Source organism: Pollachius pollachius, assembly GCF_949987615.1.
Source record: "Pollachius pollachius genome assembly, chromosome: 17".
In the NCBI taxonomy this organism is placed as follows: Eukaryota; Metazoa; Chordata; class Actinopteri; order Gadiformes; family Gadidae; genus Pollachius; species Pollachius pollachius.
Genome location: NC_136950.1, coordinates 18,409,795 through 18,429,960, shown reverse-complemented (window position 1 = coordinate 18,429,960; position 20,166 = coordinate 18,409,795). Strand labels below are relative to the sequence as shown.

The 20,166-nt window shown below is 49.8% G+C and overlaps 2 protein-coding genes across 2 annotated transcripts; one reads left to right on the top strand and one right to left on the bottom strand.

Moving 5' to 3' along the window:
• Positions 1–6,119: 6,119 nt before the first annotated feature.
• LOC307088986 (corticoliberin-like) lies at positions 6,120–6,611 on the top strand (the record flags this gene model as incomplete). Its single annotated transcript, XM_079755071.1, has 1 exon — positions 6,120–6,611. The coding sequence occupies one exon, from the start codon at positions 6,120–6,122 to the stop codon at positions 6,609–6,611; it is 492 nt and encodes a 163-aa protein (XP_079611197.1).
• A 2,149-nt stretch (positions 6,612–8,760) lies between these two features.
• LOC307088890 (tripartite motif-containing protein 55-like) lies at positions 8,761–18,349 on the bottom strand (the record flags this gene model as incomplete). The annotated part of the gene is made up of 8 exons (XM_079754945.1): positions 8,761–8,924; positions 9,276–9,400; positions 9,514–9,536; positions 11,386–11,619; positions 13,345–13,440; positions 14,242–14,422; positions 17,436–17,605; positions 18,221–18,349. The coding sequence occupies 8 exons, from the start codon at positions 18,347–18,349 to the stop codon at positions 8,773–8,775; spliced, it is 1,110 nt and encodes a 369-aa protein (XP_079611071.1). The 3' UTR covers positions 8,761–8,772.
• Between the last annotated feature and the right edge of the window lie 1,817 nt (positions 18,350–20,166).

Genomic DNA, 20,166 nt, shown 5'->3' with positions numbered 1-20,166 from the left:
TCCGCTCAAAGTGTTATCAAAATGTAGTGAAATTGGCTGACGTTTTGGTGAAATGATTGTGTCCTAGATTCTTCCCAGCGTGGCAATCTTTTCACCTTGCCGCTTGCCACAGAGTGAAGATGAACATCAGTAGCTTGAAGGAAGTATTAAAACACATTATGGTTTGGTAAAGTATGTAAAACACTATCAAAAGAATGTCTTTAAGTAAATAAATTACCTAATACTTCTTTCATCACATAGAAAGAGGGACAGATTTAATCAATAGGCTCAGATTCAGGATAATACACTTATTTAATGTTTCACATTTTCAAAGCTAGGCTTTTATTTGCATGTCATATACATGTCAAACCTATTTTAGAACACTAGCCGACAACGTACTGTATTACATTTGCATTCTCATCTGAGTTTTGCTAGATTATTATACAATATCTGCTCTTTCAGCGTCATTGATTAAAATATTTTTCTCTGTACAGTCGAGTCTTTTTCGAGCTACGGCGGCGTTCCTTGTTTTAAACCAGTGGGTTTCGTAGGCTGTCAAACCGTCACAATAACACCACTACAAATCCACCAGCAACAATATACGAAAAGAAACCCATTTATAGATCCCTCTCCATTCATGCTTTCCCATCATCTGGTTAACTAATCCCGGGGGGGGGGGGGGGGGGGGGTTCTTTATATCCGTGCATCAACAGAAAGACAGGGAGGAGGAGGGCTGTGTTACCAAGATAGAAAAAAAACAAACGCTGGGAATAATCACAATAAGAGTGTTTGATGCTTGAATGCTTCAAATATGCTCCAAATGCTTCCTAATGTCAGACCAGTGCTGTGACCTTTTATAATCCACAGTGGAGAAACTACAGCTTTCAGCTTGGAGAAGACGACAAAGATGAGATGTCAATGTTTCAGTGTTTTAAGTCCCTCGTGTGTTAAGATGGACAGACCTTAAGTCTGACAGGTCCTTAAGGGGATAAAAACGCCTCAGAAAGATGTACTCAAACAAATCCCATACTGGCTGAAACCTGTTTATAGGCAAAGCTGTAAGGGGGAAGTATTGTATATAAAGCATGCAGGGGTGGCATTAAACAACAGATTGTCCTACTTATTGTATCAAGACTAGCATTTGTGAATGAAGGTTGATGATTAATTTATTTAAAGCATAATGTATGCATTTGCCAAATCATGGATTTATATTGTCGATTTAACTTCTCTTTATTTATCCAACACTTATCCAAAGTGACTCATGACTCGATCATTCAGGTCAAAGGTCATGAAGAAGCAGGTTTTTTGCTCCAGGACGCCTGGTTGGTAAAGGTTAGTCGATTAGGTTAGCACAGTTCTTAGCCTCCTCGCTAATTATGCTTTGTTTCGCATTCAGAGCTTAAGGGCTGATGGTGGTCCGACGTTCACTTAAATCAAGGGGGTCACGGACCCCTTACGTCCTCACGGACCCTCCTCGCGTCCACCTCAAGGGCCTGACGTGCGCCTCCCAAAAATTGTAACCTGCCTTCGAGGCGACGCAGCAGCAAGGGCTGTGATTGGTCCGCCTACGTAAACCCAACACAGAGCCATAAAGGTTCACGCCTCCGTCGAATCGTCTGCGTGGTCGTCGCGTTGCGTGACGTGGGACCATCATCAGCCCTTGACAGGACGAGCTTAACTATAAACAGCTTCAACCTGAGTTCACGCACAGGCTAGCACTAAGGGGGGCGGGGCTTCCCCCTCACCTCTCAGAGAGGAACAACAGTGTGCCAGTTTGTCATCATTGAACATGTGACACCGATGTTAGGGACACTCTCACTCTCCATCTTCACAGGGACAGGCTGGGGTCCACAGAGACCCTGTGTATGTGTGTGTGTGTGTGTGTGTGTGTGTTGTGTTTATATGGGGAGGAGGGGAGGAGGGGAGAAGGAGAGGAGGAGGAGGAGGGGAGAAGGAGAGGAGGAGGGGAGGAGGAGAGGATGAGGGAAGGAGGAGGGGAGGGGGAGCATGAGGAGGGGAGGAGGGGAGGAGGAGGAGAGGAGGAGGGGAGGAGGGGAGGAGGAGGAGAGGAGGAGGAGGAGGAGGGGAGGAGGAGGAGGAGGGGAGCAGGAGGAGAGGAGGAGGAGGAGAGGAGGAGGGGAGGAGGGGAGGAGGGGAGGAGGGGAGGAGGAGGAGAGGAGGAGGAGGAGGAGACGGAGGGGAGGAGAGGCCGAGGCAGCTGGGCTGGGGTCTGAGAGGAGGAGGACAGACCCAGCGTCCATGCCGTATCCCCCGGGGAACACCGGCTAATTGTCCCCGGTCGTGTTTGTCCGGGCGTCTGTCTCTCCCTCCGCCGCGCCGCCGAGAGTCCAATGATCAATTGCAAAAAAAAAACAGGTTTCCGCGGCAACCGTCGTTATCGCAATTAATCGCCGGGCTGTTTTTCTTCGTCGCCTCTGACGCTCGCGCCGTTGAGTGATGCAACCGATTGGTCTCGTCGTGGTGACCCCGCGGAGGAGAGTGTCAAAGGTCGCGTCTTTATCCATCATGCATCGGGAGAATTGTGACTTAATATGAACAAATTAAATTGTAATACTTCTTTATTAACTAAATTATTTAAGATTTTTTGCATGTCAATCATGGCCCCCATGCACTCCATCCCTGAAAGGAGAAACCCCCCCCCCTTGATCAAGAGTTTTCTCCTGCCCTTTGGGGGGCTAGGGTCAGGGGGTGTCATTAATATACAATCTGTACAACTCTTTGAGAACAGAACTGTGATTGCCCATACAAACACAGTTTAATGAACTGAATTGATGGGAAATGAAAGGAAATGAGTTGAACTGAATTGAACTGAATTGAATTGAATTGAATTGGTAAGGATGCCGACTGGGCGCCTCCCTGCGGAGGTGTTCCAGGTCCCTTGAGTGGGGGGGGGGGAGACCCCGGGGAAGACCCCCCCCCCCCCCGTCAAAGCTGGTCAATGTGGCCCGGGAAAGGGAAGCCTGGGTTCCCCTGCTACAGCTGCGGCCCCCGCCGCCCGACCCGGGGTAAGCAGATTGACGATGGGATGAGACGACTGTAATTGAGTTGAATTGAATTGAATTGAAGAGAAATTAACTGAATTGAATTCAACTGAATCTAAATTAAATTTTATTGAGGCGGACTCCCTGCTCCAGCACCCCACCGTGAAGGCTCTGTTCCGGATCTACGTCACAGAGAAGTTTCCCCGCCTCACCCATCTCTTTCCTGGGATGACTTGAACGGTGGAGGACTGGGGGGTGTACTGGGGCGGGGGGGGGGGAGGGCGGTGATGGGAAGAGGAGCCGACACCAGTAGTCCAGGAGCGATGGCGTCCTCGGCGGCGGGCTTCTATTCGAGTCAGGCAGCGTGTGTTCCGGTGTGGTCCTGTGATGGGAGCTGACAGCCCCCCCGGAGGAGCGGAAAAACACAGGAAATTAAGCACGTTTTAACCAGTCGGAGAACTGGGTTTTATGAAGAACGTATAAAAAATGGCAACTTCTGTACCGTGTGTAACGCTGAAAAGATATATATACGTAGAGCTATTATATCTAGATATAAACAAAGAGCTATGTGTATCTAAATATACACAGATCTATAATATCTATTATATCTGCCTATAATATATCTAGATATACACATAGAGCTATTATATCTAGATATACACATATAGCTATTATATCTAGATAAACACATAGAGCTATTATATCTGGATATACACATATAGCTATTCAATCTAGATTAAAACATAGGGCTATTATATATCTATACACATAGAGCTACTACATCTAGAAATATATACGCATAACTATTATATCTAGATATACACATAGAGCAATTATATCTAGATATACGTAAAGCTATTATATCTCGATATACAAATAGAGCTATATATCTAGATAATTGACAATAATTTGCCGAAGGCGAAGTGAATAGTGGGGAATAGCCTGTAATAGGGCTATACCCCACTATTCACAGAGCCTGAGGTGAATTATTGTTGTAGTATATACTACACATGAACATTCCAAAAATAAACAAGATAACAGTTTTTGCCGGGATTTATTTGGTTTTATTAGCGGTTTATTTGTTTTTATTAGTGTGACGAGACGACCGTCACGCATTACCCCGAGTTTGAGATCTCAAACGTGTTAGCGAACCAATCCAATTGCCATCTTAGGAGGTTCACGTGTAGCGTACACTAAACATGGATATAAGCCTGTCGTCTCCACCCTGGGTTTTCCTGGGTGGACTGTGTTATGAAAGCAGGCTGGGCGGACATTCAGGGAGGATTTCACTCCTCTGAGTCTGAGTCCGGCGGGGAAACCTCATTCTCCTCGCTGGCCCAGACGCCATGACCCTCTGAGTGGGAACCCCTGCTTTACCTTTGAAGGATTATTCCTCCATTAGAGGATTACTTTTTGAACGTTTATCATAGCAGAGGCAGAGGAGTCAGAAATCTAATTTAAATTGTACCTTTGACTCAAATTTCGAACCAATTTTGCATGCACTGTGCTTATTTTTAATGCGCTCCTGTCTTTTGGACATATGAATCTGTGTGTGTTTGTGTGTGTTTGTGTGATGGTGTGTGTGGGTGTAGGTGTGTGTGTGTTTAAGAAAGAGAAAGGTGAGAGATACGGAGAGAGACAGACAGACAGACAGACAGACAGACAGACAGACAGACAGACAGACAGACAGACAGAGAGAGAGAGAGAGAGAGAGAGAGAGAGAGAGAGACAGAGACAGAGACAGAAACAAAGAGAGAGACAGAGAGACGGGTGGGTTGGCAGAGACAGACACCAGAAACAGACTCCCTTGAAAGAAGGGGCGTGGCTCGAGTGGGTGAGGCTGGGTGAGGATCGGTGGGTGAGGCTGGGTTTGTGGGTGGGGGTGGGTTTGTGGGTGGGGGTGAGGCCCCTGTAATGAATGAGGCGGTGCTCTGGAGGTCTGAGCAGGCTCCTCCCAGAGACCTGCAGTGGGACGGCCGTCACTCAGCCCTGATGCATCAGGACAGCATTTCATTAGGATGAGTGTCGGCGCGGCACACACACGCACACACACACACACACACACACACACACACGCACACACACACACGCACACACACACACACACACACACACACGCACACAGGCAGAGGGGAGACAGACATACAGACAGACAGACAGACAGACAGACAGACAGACAGACAGACAGAGAGAGGGACAGACAGAACAGAGACAGACAGACAAACAGACAGATAGTCAGAAGAAAGACAGACAGACAGACAGAGAGACAGACAGACAGACAGACAGACAGACAGACAGACAGACAGACAGAAGAAAGACAGAATTGTAAACAGACAGGCAGACAGACAAACAGAATGGTATACAGACAGACAGACAGACAGACAGACAGACAGACAGACTGGTAAACAGACGCACCCTCACAGCTCCACCTCTGACTCATAGTAGCACCTATAGGACTTTTTTTCCCCAGAGGTGTTCATTCAAGTTCCACCCATCGGCACCGGCGCAGACCGATCAGCGCACTCTGGTCCGGGTATATAAAGCTCCTGAGCTGTCTTGTCCGGGTATATAAGGCTCCTGAGCTCTTTGGTCCGGGTATATAAGGCTCCTGATCTGGAGGAACTCAAGCTCGGCTCGGTTCTCTAAAGGACAGCACCGCACACTGCCTGGCACGGAGGCGACTGGGCTGGAGCTCACACCACCATTTAAGGTACGTCCGTTTCACATCTTAACTCATTCTTTTAAGTTTTAAACCTTTGTGTTCATCTATTTTAAGGGATGATGAGGGATGTTTTAGGGTTTGGGTTGATAGTCACACAGATTAAAAGATACGGACCTTACATAAGCGAACTTACTTTATTATTACGATTTATAAAACTTGAGATAGATTTCTCTAATTAGATGCGTTTTTCCTAACTTTGCTTTTCTTCTTCCGTAAGAGAAAACAAGCACTAGATCACACCATAGACGCTATTTCACCATTGTATCATATTGTTACTATCAACCAATGCCCCGATGAGGACCGTGCATGCGTAAAACGGCACATTCCCGCGCACTTAGCGGGCACGAGTCTTTCATTAGCAGCAACTGTAAGTGAACCTTTACCTCTTCCTCGCAGATTCCTGTCGCTCTCCTGACATGACGCTCAATGCCCTTGGCGCCACCGTGATTCTGCTCGTTGCCTTCTTCCCGCGCTATGAATGTAGGGCTCTCGAGCGCGCAGGCGTGCCCGCGTCGCCGAACCCCGAGTCCACGCACCCGCAGCCCCTGCGCGTCCTCACGCGCCTCGGGGAGGAGTACTCCGTCCATCTGGCCGACCCGAGCTATGTGTCCCTCGGGTCCCCGTGGATGATGCTGCCTGGCCGAGCCGACCCCTTACATACCCGGGCTCTGCGCCTCCAGCTGTCGCGTCTCTTGGAGCGGAGGTTTGGGAACATCAGGGCGCTGACGGCCGGCCTGGAGACCCGGCCGGACGAGGAGATGGAGCGGGCGAGGCGGTCCGAGGACCCGCCGATCTCCCTGGACCTGACTTTCCATCTGCTGCGGGAGATGATGGAGATGTCCCGGGCGGAGCAGCTGGCTGTGCAGGCGCAGAACAACAGACGCATGATGGAACTCTTCGGGAAGTGAAGACTGGATGCCCGCCTCCGATTATATTTTATTATTTTTTCGTGTCACCGTTCTCTAATCTGAAGAATTGATTTGAAAGCTTTTACCCTGAAACCCTGAAAGTGAGGAGATAGCGAGGAGAGCTGGAGATGGAGACACAGGTTGTAGGTTCGAAACCCCCTCGGTTGTGTTGTTGGTGTACCGGAGCGTACGAAGTTTATTCTCTTTTAAGTGAAATGTGACCTGGTCAATATACTACATATCGCATTTGATTAAACCCATATTTCAATGTGTTTGTTATTTAAGTTTGTAAATAAAAAGACAAGCATCCAGTTGTTGACAAAAAGTCATATCTATATTTTTTAATAAAACATGAAAAGCAGCGTTTCCCTATCTCTGTGGATATCATTAAATACTTCAGCTCATCAACTTTGGGGAAAGGTAAATCAGTAATCCATCTACCAGCATGTCAAAATAAACTGAAAACAAATTAATTCATCCCATGTGTTTGTCATATTCTTCCCGCATATGATTTAGTTTATTTTGACCTGACTTGATGGAGAAATGTCCTTCCATCAAATGTGATGTATCGTCCTTCATTCTTTGATCTTTATTCTATATTCTTCAATCTACAAACACGATAGGACACAGCTGGGTGTCAATAAGACCTCTGATGTATCATGTTGTGAAAGTAAATGAACTAAAAGCAGCAACACCACAACCAAGATGACATAACAGATGAGATACAGTCCGCATGCGACTGGGCGATGGCCATTCAACCACCCTCATCCAAACCTTAATCCCTCCTGATCCCCAACAGTCATATTATTACTGCATCCCCCCCCCCTCCCCGCAGAACCAGAACAGAACCGAGCACTGATGGAGCGGGCGGGGGAACGCCATGCTGGGTGGAACCCTGACCCAGTGTCCTCGTTTGTGTACACACTGGGATGACACTGGGACGTCAAACACACACACACACACACTGCAGCCGTGACTCACTCCTGAACCACCTCCCAGCCCCTCCTTAGGTCTAAGGGATTCACCACCAGATTTCTGCTAAAAAAAATAGAAATAGTTGAGGATACCAATAGAGGAGGAGGAGGAGGAGGAGGAGGAGGAGGAGGAGGGGAAGTTGGAGGAGGTGGAGGCGGGACGGACCACCGCAGTAGGAGATCTCATTTCCCTCCAGTTAAGATGACCGACAGCATGAGCCGATAGTTTTACATTGAAGTCGGGTGGTTAGGCTGTTGGGTGGTAAAGCTTTCACACTAAATTAAATCAAAATATGTTAGTTACAGAAGACCGCTTTGACCAGTGTCTTTACAGAGAGAGAGAGAGAGAGAGAGAGAGAGAGAGAGAGAGAGAGAGAGAGAGAGATAGAGAAATTCTCTATGAAACCCAGGTCCATTCCCTACGTCATACACCATTTAAACATGAGGTGAAAGCGAATGGGAACACAGCAAGCAAACCTTTAAATAACAGACATTACCCAGAACACACGGCTTTAGTGAGTAACAAAGTTTATTCTTCGTTTACGTTGGAGTTCCCAATGACAATTAAAATGGATTGATATCAGCCAGACGGGTCCCCCGAGGGGAAAACGTTCCCACTGCATAACAATGTGGAGACTAAGGTGTCTAGCAGGCTCTCCGCACCGAGCCGTGAACGAAGGTAAATGTCACCAGCGGTGCATGGAGAACGTGGGCCAATTAGGCGGCCATCTTGTGCTAATGCTAACGGATCCAACTGATAAAAAGGACATCAGTTTATGTGTACAAAAAAGTGCCTAACAATGAGTGCAACCCTAAAAGAAAGCACCGTCGTTGAAGAAGTTCAGCCAGGCACATTGGCGTCACGTGTTGGCCTGACATTCTCTCCTTTACAAATAACAAAACTTAACAAATCCTCCACTCTGAAGGCACTTTATATGACAAAGAACCTCAGCTGAGGGACCTTATCACAGAATCCCTTCTACCCCCGCCTTCACACACAGGGGGGGGGGTCTCCCTCCTGAAGACGTTCTCCTCCTGGCACAAGGGGACACAGTCTCTCATTTTAGTCAAGTTAAACAGTACAACTTATTTCATAAAAACTACATCTCCCACCTCCGACCCGGACCCTGGTACACGCGCACACTTCTCGTAACCGTGGATACCGCCTGAGTCCAACGAGCCGACGGCTACGTTGAGGCGGAGGCGGTCTTGGGTGCGCTAGGGACGGGGCCGGTCTGTGCGGAGGGGAGCGGCTGGGATGGCGTAGCCGTGGCAACCGTCAGGCTGCCAGCGGGGTCCACGTCGACCCCCTCTTCGTCGTCTTCCTCTTCTTCCTCGTCTGTTGGTCAGGAAGGTGTAATGGAGGTTGGGGGGGGGGGGGGGGGGGGGGGGGGAACAAGAGTCAACAGGGTTTCAAGGACTTGATGTGTATGAGTGTGTGTGTGTGTGTGTATGAGTGTGAGCGTGTGTGAGTGTGTGTGCGTGTGTGTGTTTACAGATGTGTGTCTGTGTGTGAGTGTGTGCAGGTGTGTGTGTCAGTGTGTGCGTGTGTGTGTGTGTGTGTGTGTGTGCATGCATGTGTGCGTGAGTGAGTGAGTGAGTGAGTGAGTGAGTGAGTGAGTGAGTGAGTGAGTGAGTGAGTGCGTGCGTGCGTGCGTGCGTGCGTGTGTGCGTGCGTGCGTGTGTCTACCGTGGATGAAGTCGATGGCGCCCAGGGCGCGGCCCTCCCTGCTGAAGCTGACTCTGAAGTGGTCCATGTTCTCGTAGCCGGGCTCCACCTTGTCCAGGTGGGCGGTGCTCGCTGCGTCTGTCAGCCTGACAGCATGAACCCACGGGTTATTACGGGTCTGTGTGCGTCTTTACGTCAGTACTGACGCTTCGCCCAATCAGGAATGACTTCTAAAAATGCTCAACGCTCGCAAACTCACTTTTTCAGGAGAGGTTTCGCCGCCTTTGGAGAGAAACGAAAGACAGACGCAGGGTAAGAAAATAAAATATAATGAAGGAACACGAACAAAACCAAAAGTCCCAGCCCTGGGTTCGATTCCCGTGTCCGCCGCCTGCCTGTAGACCTTCGTGAGCAGGAGGTCTAGAACCTGCCTGCATTTAACCACACGTATCTCACCCCAACGCAACCATCTTCTACACCACACACAGCTGTCCCAGTCCTCACTGATGGCCCCTCCCAGTGACCAGTCCTCACTGTTGGCCAGTGTTCGAATTACCCCACCAGCTTCGATGACATCATGGGGGGGGCGATGACATCATTAGAAAGCCCTGCCTCTATATTCATACCTACATCATTACACACTTACGGTGTGTAGCCTACATTCTTCTGAAATTGTATTAAATGCCTATAGCAGGTAGCTAATTCTAAAGAAACACATGCTAACAGATATCTTGCGGGAAACAACAAACAACACCAACTTAATCAAGAAAGGATTATGGGAGCATTTTCGCGATTGCTCATTCACGTGACCTGCAGGTTGGGGCAGCGGACTGACGGGACTGACAAGTGAACCGTGAACCAACCCCACTGACGTTACAATATCCATTCATCATGGGCCGCCTACTTCGGACCAACACCCACAGTGACGGTCAAGGGCATATTCCAGGGGCGATTGCAGAACATAAACACTATGTTACACGTGGACATAATGCCACTCCTCCTGGCGGTGAATTCAATTAGCTTACTCCCCTATCTCCTCGAACTAAGGACGTAAATGATATCACTAAATTTTATAACTATAACCCAATATATTGTTTTTGACATCATTTGGCATCACCGCCAGTGCCGCTGGTGTTTCGTATTGGAGCAATAGTCGAGTGAAACATAAGTCAAAAGATGCTGAAGGCGCAGAAATGGTACAGTCCACTGAAGGGGTGTTTGAAACCGTATGACAGACTATTCCTTGCATGATGAGCACAGATTGAGAAATACTACACAACCAAACACTTGTAATTTCAGTACCCCCCCAAACTGTCGTTTTAGTCCCTTTTGGGGGGGGTCGAAATCCCATTCGAGGGGGTCAGACCCCCCCAAACCCCTCCGTAATTCGAACCCTGCTGTTGGCCCCTCCCAGTGACCAGTGACCACCGATGCTGAACGTGTGAATCATGTGTCATGTTGCGGTGACCGGGTGCCTGGCATATCGCAGTGACTACAACTGGATGACTCTCCTGATGGTGAACCGGCCCGCACCTGGTCACCGATTTAAAGTGTTTTGCCTGTACATACGTACATACATACGTATGTACGTATGTATGTCAACTATGGCACCCATTGCACTCCTGATCAGCCCTGGAAGGAGGGATCCCCCACTCTGAAGGAGGGATCCCCCACTCTGAAGGAGGGATCCCCTACCCTGAAGGAGGGACCGGATCCCCCACTCTGAAGGAGGGATCCCCCACTCTGAAGGAGGGATCCCCCACTCTGATGGAGGGATCCCCCACCCTGAAGGAGGGATCCCCCACCCTGAAGGAGGGATCCCCCACTCTGATGGAGGGATCCCCCATCCTGAAGGAGGGATCCCCCACCCTGAAGGAGGGATCCCCCACTCTGAAGGAGGGATCCCCCACCCTGAAGGAGGGATCCCCTACTCTGAAGGATCCCCCTCTTTGCGTTCCTTCTCAAGATTTCTTCCTTGCTTATTGCGTTTTTTCTTGCCCTCTGGGGGGCTAGGGTCAGGGGGGTGTCATAGACACACAGGCTGCCAAGCCCTCCGAGACTGTACCTGCGATTAAGAGCGACACAAATACAATTGAGTTGAACCGACCCAGTGGAGCCCTGAGGTGGGTACCTGGAGGAAGAGCGCCATCTCGGGCTCCTCCATGGCGCTGATCCCGGTCTCCACGGCCCGGCAGCTGTCCTCCAGGTGGGCCTCGTACCTCTGGGTCAGCCCCCGGATGTAGTGCAGCTTCTCCTCCTGCTCGCCGGTCACCCGCTGCGAGAGGCTCTGCTTCCGCTCCTCCAGCGCACTGAACAGCGCGTCAAACTTCTCACAGATAAGGGTCTTCTGCCTCCGGCTGTTCTCCTGCGGTTCGCACGCACGCACACACGCACACGCACACACACACACACAGGCAGGCAGGCACACACACACACACACACACACACACATGCACAGGCAGGCACACACACACACACACACACACACGCACAGGCAGGCAGGCACACGCACACACACACGCACAGGCAGGCACACACACACACACACACAGGCAGGCACACACACACACAAACACACACACGCACACACACAGGCAGGCACACACACACACACACACACACACAGACAGGCAGGCACACACACACACATACACACAGGAAGGGGAAGGTTGCGTGGAGGCACGTGTATACACACCCACGCACACGCATGAACAAACGCACAAAGGCGCACGCATACGCACACACACCCACACCCATACGAGAAGAGGAAGGTTGTGTGTAGGCATGTGTATACACACACACATGCACACACATTAACACACACACACACACAGGCGCACACACACAGGCATACGTAATCACACGTTCTTTCAGGCACACACACCAAAACACTCTGGCCTGATTATTGTTGTTTTGTCAGGTGGCAGAGAATTTGGAACAGTGCTATAAAAATGTCAGGTTACATATTTTATTTTTTTAAAAGCACAAACACACGGACACACACACACACAGAAACCCAAAGCCAATCTGTATGAATCGTTCCTGGTCCACCATCGTCACTGAGAGTGATGACCGTACGTCGATGCAGCTCTGGCCATCAAGTTTTCTGAATGTCCAGGTAATACTAGTTCCCTAACACCTTTTTGTTTGGACGTGACTGGGAGAGAGTGTGTGACACCCACAGAGGGTGTCACAACCACACAGGGTGTCACACAACAGGGGGCGCCAAGGTGCCTCAGCACGCTCCCTGGTGTGCTCACATTCATTCTCATAATCGCCTCCACCGTCGTCATCACCATCACCATCATCGTCATCGTCATCACCCTTGTCCTCCTCCTCCTCTACGATGTGGCGTGTGTGTGACCAATCAGAGAGCTGTGCGGTCTCCACCAATCGTCAACAAGCTGACATTGTCCCCGCTGTGTGTGTGCAACAGAATGCTAAGAGCAGAGCATGCTGTGTGTTACGGGCTACAGACGTTACAACACGTCACATGTCCGAGGGAGACAGAGAAAGCCTCTTTTAACGCTCAAAAAATGTCCGTCTTACTTATCCGTCTTCACCTAGACTTTCACTTTGACCTCCGCTGTCGCAGACGTTGGAAGACGCACGTAACGCCAGCATAACAAAGTAAAAGTCCCCAGCGGTGTAGTTCTTTGATAGCCTGGCTATTGCCAGACCAAGGTAAACTGTAGACTGCACGTTGGTCTGGGGAAGCTGCCCTCAGTTTTCTTCAGCGCAAGAGGCGTGATCAACGGGCCTAGTTCGAATGACTGTACGCGATTGGCTGCTTGCTGTTGCTTCCCTGTCGTCATTGTGTTAAACCAGCCAATAGCGCGCCAGGGGGAAAAGCCAGCTTGGTGATTGGCTCCCACAAAAACGTATCGGAACTAGAAAGAAATGTATTGCTCTTCTCCAGACCCTAATGCGGGGCGAACTCAAATCGCTGGCAGAATGGGCGGGGCTACCCGGTCTAGTTCTGTGAGCGTGTGTGCGTGTATGCAGGCAGAAAGGTGAGCGGGGTGCGTGTGTCTTCAAGGACCCCCGAGGGCCCCTCCGACGTGCAGCGAGGAGACCCCTGGCCACTGACCTCGATGGTGGAGCAGGCCAGCTCCAGCTGGCTGATGATGCCCTGCATCCGGTCGTTGTTGCCGACGATCATGGCTATCCCGTCATTGAGCTCCGTCTGGGAGGACGCAACGCACATAAAGCACCGCAGTACACACAATGCACGGCTCCCCTTCAGCCATATGGGCGGCCATGAAGCAGGGAGCGGCGAGATGGAGCGAGGAGCCACCGGCACGCTGTGAAACGGTGAGTTAGTCTGAAGTGTTGCTGCTCAGAGTGGGAGCCTGCAGTTCTCCTACAGCCATATGGGCCAATACGCCATTTAGTGTGGATATAATATTGCATGCTGTTAAATTGTGGATTAAGATTTTCTTTTTAATGTTATTTTGATAGTATCCTAACGTTGCTTTTAACCTCTGTTCCTCTTAATAATTGTTCTTCAGACTTATTTTCTTACGCTGACATTCAAAGGTGTTTACGGGACGTCTGTGGTGGGCTCGAGGTTCGAGGTTTGGGGTTCAGGGGTACAATGGTTCAGGGTTAAAGTTAAGGGTTTGTGGTTCAGGGTTCAGGGTTCAAGTTAAGGGTTTGTGGTTCAGGGTTAGGGGTTAGGGGTCAGGGGTCAGGGTTTTGAAGTTCAGACTTTGGGGTCAGGGTTCGAGGTTCGGGGTTCAGGGATCAAGTTCAGGTTTCATGGTTCAGGGTTTGAGGTTCGAGGTTCAGGGTTCGGAGGTCAGGGTTCAGGGTTAAAGTTCAGGCTACAAGTTCAGGGGTTCAGGGATGGGGTTCAAGTTCAGGGTTCAGGGGTCATGGTTCAGAGGCCATGGTTCAGGGGTCATGGTTCAGAGGCCATGGTTCAGGGGTCATGGTTCAGGGGTCATGGTTCATGGTTCATGGTTCAGGGTTCGACCGGACTCACCTTCTGGGTCTGGTAGACGCTGGTGAGCGGGGCCACCTCGCAGTCCTTGTGCGCCCCGAATACCTTGCACATGGAGCAGGTGGGCAGGGCGTGCGTAACGCAGTAGATGTTGATCCTCTCCTCCGGGTGGACCTCGCACATCGGCGCCTCCTCCCTCTTCTCCGGCTCCGGCTTGCTGCTGCTGAACGGGTAAAACGCACGCGACGTTACCGTCGCAGAATTATACCAGTAAAGACCCTCCCGGCGTTCTGCTACCCATACTACCGTACTATTGAGTTAACAAGAAACATATTCAGTGTGTCCCAATACAAGTTATGGAAAATTTAGTACACCCAAAATGAAAGGATGTTGTTCTTCATTCGACGCATTCCGCAGCATTTCAGTCAAGCCTTGTTCACACTACCTCCGTCCGTCGACGGATCTCATTGACTTTGCATGGGGCGCTCGCGAAATGCATTGTGGGTCCATCCGTCCATTCGGCTCCGTGGCCTGCGTCAAAAAGTTGAGAAACGTTGAACTTTCCAGGCAGCGCCGGATCCGTCGGCCAATCAGATCGCGGTTATGCAAAAACACTCCACGCTCCATCGGCTTTGTGGGGGGAAGCGAGTTTATTGGCTGCAGTATGCGTCTACAGAGACTAGTCCCCTATACGTCAGACACGCCCTCGGTCATCCGTTGACGGACGCATGTAGTGTGAACAAGGCGTCAGAAGTCTTTAGGCCTCTACCTTAGGCTGTTCTGCCCCACAATCCTCAGCGGCAGTGGTGACGCCACATCCCCGGAGCCGGATGAAGCCGATGGGTGACACTACAGGTGTGCTGATCAGAAACTGTTTAGTGTCCAAATTGTATGCATGCTGTGTGCAACAGTACTGGTACTTTGTAAGGGAAGCTACAGTAAGCACTACAAGTAAAAATAAAAAGTATGCTATTTGGAAAGCAGCCTTTTATCTTATTTTGACGCACCAAAAATGGGCTTTTTTTCCGGATGGATTCACGTCCGCCAGAACGTTCCATCACAGCCGGAAAGCTGATAATTCGTTATCTTGTTGTCGCTGGTTGACGTTCGTGTGAATGTGTTGCTAACCGCTGAAGCTAAGCTTAGCCTGCAGATCAAATTTCCAGTGGCTGTGCAGAGGTGACAACAGGTCGGCTAATCATTCACGAGACATCTGTAGAGTAGATCAGAGACCCAGAGAGCTCCCAGCGACCTCCCGGCTCTCAGAGCGGCCGAGCAGAGGGGCCCCGGCATGGGGCCCGCTGATAGAGAGATGCTACGTGCTAAAAACACGGCTGGGAAAGGGAGCAGACAAGGCCCACTGACACGTGACCGCCTTCCACTTCAACCTGCTGCCCTTTGGAGGGGCAGCAGGTTCATCTACTACAGTCATTGTGGTACTTACCAATCCAACACAGGATTGGTAAGTACCACAATGACTGTAGTAGATGAGAGAAAATAAATGTTGACGAATGTGGTCTGTGACTTAATGACCTCATTATTGATACAATAGACAGTGTTATCTTATTGATGTTGATATCAGCTGATATCACACCAGTCCTCACCTGGTAGACCAGCCGATATCACACCAGTCCTCACCTGGTAGACCAGCCGATATCACACCAGTCCTCACCTGGTAGACCAGCCGATATCACACCAGTCCTCACCTGGTAGACCAGCTGATATCACACCAGTCCTCACCTGGTAGACCAGCCGATATCACACCAGTCCTCACCTGGTAGACCAGCCGATATCACACCAGTCCTCACCTGGTAGACCAGCCGATATCACACCAGTCCTCACCTGGTAGATCAGCTGATATCACACCAGTCCTCACCTGGTAGACCAGCCGATATCACACCAGTCCTCACCTGGTAGACCAGCTGATATCACACCAGTCCTCACCTGGTAGACCAGCCGATATCACACCAGTCCTCACCTGGTAGACCAGCTGATATCACACCAGTCCTCACCTGGTAGACCAGCTGATATCACACCAGTCCTCACCTGGTAGATCAGCCGATATCACACCAGTCCTCACCTGGTAGACCAGCCGATATCACACCAGTCCTCACCTGGTAGACCAGCTGATATCACACCAGTCCTCACCTGGTAGACCAGCTGATATCACCTGAGTCCTCACCTGGTAGATCAGCTGATATCACACCAGTCCTCACCTGGTAGACCAGCCGATATCACACCAGTCCTCACCTGGTAGACCAGCCGATATCACACCAGTCCTCACCTGGAAGACCAGCCGATATCACACCAGTCCTCACCTGGTAGATCAGCCGATATCACACCAGTCCTCACCTGGTAGACCAGCCGATATCACACCAGTCCTCACCTGGTAGACCAGCCGACATCACACCAGTCCTCACCTGGTAGACCAGCCGACATCACACCAGTCCTCACCTGGTAGACCAGCCGACATCACACCAGTCCTCACCTGGTAGACCAGCCGACATCACACCAGTCCTCACCTGGTAGACCAGCCGACATCACACCAGTCCTCACCTGGTAGACCAGCCGACATCACACCAGTCCTCACCTGGTAGACCAGCCGACATCACACCAGTCCTCACCTGGTAGACCAGCCGACATCACACCAGTCCTCACCTGGTGGACCAGCCGACATCACACCAGTCCTCACCTGGTGGACCAGCCGACATCACACCAGTCCTCACCTGGTGGACCAGCCGACATCACACCAGTCCTCACCTGGTAGACCAGCCGACATCACACCAGTCCTCACCTGGTAGACCAGCCGACATCACACCAGTCCTCACCTGGTAGACCAGCCGACATCACACCAGTCCTCACCTGGTAGACCAGCCGACATCACACCAGTCCTCACCTGGTAGACCAGCCGACATCACACCAGTCCTCACCTGGTAGACCAGCCGACATCACACCAGTCCTCACCTGGTAGACCAGCCGATATCACACCAGTCCTCACCTGGTAGACCAGCCGACATCACACCAGTCCTCACCTGGTAGACCAGCCGATATCACACCAGTCCTCACCTGGTAGACCAGCCGACATCACACCAGTCCTCACCTGGTAGACCAGCCGATATCACACCAGTCCTCACCTGGTAGACCAGCCGACATCACACCAGTCCTCACCTGGTAGACCAGCCGACATCACACCAGTCCTCACCTGGTAGACCAGCCGACATCACACCAGTCCTCACCTGGTAGACCCCTGCTTGAACATGTCGATGATGTTCTCCACCAGCAGGTTCCTCTGCAGCCCGTAGACTCCGTGCCGGTCCAGCACCACCTCGTGGCGGCACGACGGGCACCTGAAGCGGCCCCCCGACGCCACCGCCCCTGCCCGGGTCGGGAGGTAGGGGTTTGACGCCTGGGGCAGAGGCAAGGGTCAAGGGTCAAGGGTCAAGGGTCAAGAGGCAAGCTGAGGGTCCACAGAAGCGCTGAGGGAATCCACCGGTAAACGAATGACACAGATCACGGATATCGCCCCCCCCACACACACTGGACAAGGTGCAGTTGAGTAATATTTATTTATTTATGTCCCCCTCTGGCTCTTTTTTTTTTACATGTGATTTCAATGATGTGCAATATTGCTCACCTTTTATTTATTTGACTGACTTTTACTGTTTGTTCCATTTTGTTGTTTGTCAATTGTACTGTCTGTCTGTCAGTGTCGACTGAATTCGTGAGCTACTGGATACCTGAATCTCCCCAAGGTGATGAATAAAGTGTCTGTCTGTCTGTCTGTCTGTCCGACTATCCGTCTGTCTAATGGGATGACGCAGGGTTCAGTGCGTCTACACTGCAGGGGGGGGGGCAACGGCCATTTGGGTCGACAGGAGATGTGGACTCGTGTGGACAAATCAAACAATCAGAGAGAGTAAACACAAGCAGGCCTACCCGCGTCTGGGTCTGCAGACACACGGCGTTTACCCAAAGGTCTAAAATAGCAGCGAAACATTATTTTTAATCGACGTTTGCTTACCTGGAAAACATCATTGGCGCACTTCCTACACAGATTGTGTTGGCACGGCAGTATGACCACCGGCTTGGTGAACATCTCCAGGCAGATGGGGCAGATGAGCTGCTTCTCCAGGTTATCCATGGTGTCCATCGTTAACACCTTCAATAAGGTATCAAACTCAAACCGAAACTAGATGAGTCCAGGTTCCCGGGGATCAGCGGGACGGAGAGTGTCGCCCGGCCTCGGCCCTGTCTCCCGCTGTCGCTCCTGAGGGCCAGCGGTCCCAAAGTAGACCGGCTGGCTTCAGGTCTGTTTTTAGACGCGGCGTCACGCAGAAGGTCGCCATGTTCACGGACCATATTAGAGAGGGAGGCTGGACGGGGGAGAGGAGCAGGGGCGGAACAGCTGAGAGCGGGGCCAAACCCGCATGGGGGACGACGACGACGACGACTGTTGTGTGTGTGTGTGTGTGTGTGTGTGTGTGTGTGTGTGTGTGTGTGTGTGTGTGTCTGTGTGTGTGTGTGTGTGTGTGTGTGCGTGTGTGTGTGTGTGTGTGCGCGCGCGCGCGTGTGTGTGCGTCTGTCCATTCCACTGTTGTTAGTGGTTAATCTTTACTGTTAGCGATGAATCTTTACTGTTATTAGTGGTGAATCACCAATCATTTTCATCTTTTATTTTTTATTTTAAATTCTGTATTTAGAGGACATGTATGTATTAGTGTTTAACAACTAGTTGACTACTTATTAATGTTAATTAAAATCATGCATTTATAGGACATATAATTTGACAATATTTACCACCATCTTTTTAATTGAAGTTAATCACATTTTTTATTTAGGTACAAATAAAAAAAATACTTTTAAAAGTAATTTCCCTTCTTCACACTCGGGGGATCCTGACCAATCTGCTGGCTCATGTTTATTCATGAGCTCTGCCAGACGACTTCCGGCAGGATTCGGTAAAAGTAGCAAGTTTCAAATCGTGAGTGACATTCAAGTTTTCCAAAGCAATGTAGTTCACCGATTTCGCACATATAGAAAAATGTCCCCACCAGAATATGAAAAATATGCAAATACATGTGAATGTTCAAAATGTTCCATGAAATTTGAACCACCATCTACACTTTCATTGGAGAAAGTGGAGTTCCGGCCGACCCCTCTCTCTCTGAGACCTCCATGAGGTCATCCGTATCAACCTTGTTGAATTTATCACTATGTTTAAATCACTTTTGCTTAGAATGTCTACCTCCACTAATATTTCCTCCAGATATTGTATATTGGCAAAGGAGCATGGCATCAAATGCGTGGCTCCGCAGCGCCCTCTGGTGGGGGTATTCTAGCATCGGTTGCTCAGACGGAGCTTCAACTTCCATACACACCTTGGCGTTATACTACTTCGGTCCTGCCATCTTCACTTCAAAAAGTGATCGCGCATCTACATTGGTAATAATACGGTAATGCTCTTTTGCATTGGTTCGGTCAGGTGGGCCTCGTAAACTCAGAAATATGCACGTCTCGAATGGACACGAAAGTTGTTTAAAACGGGAAAGAATTAATTTTGTATTTCTTATTTTCCTTTGTTGAAATACATACTTAGGTTTTATCCATTACGCATGCATTGCTATAGTAGGCAGGTATGGGAAATTCAAAAATGATTCAAATCAAATTGCTTTCTACAAACCACCATATTCTTGTTAACATGTCCCTAGTACATCTGCGTTGTTTTTCAAGTTGTTGTACTGTTTGACGTTTTAATAATTAGATGCTAAAGTCATCCCTAATACACGTCTGTTACTATACAGGCAGTAACAGCTGTTATATAATGTATTCTAACCCTTACCATTGAATAATGTCGTCTAACGCTAACTCTAACCTAACATAACATGGAGATAATTATCATTTTGTTACAAAGTGCCAACGTAATTTCTGACGTTTAGAGTTTAATAAAATTAAGTATTTCTGTAGTCT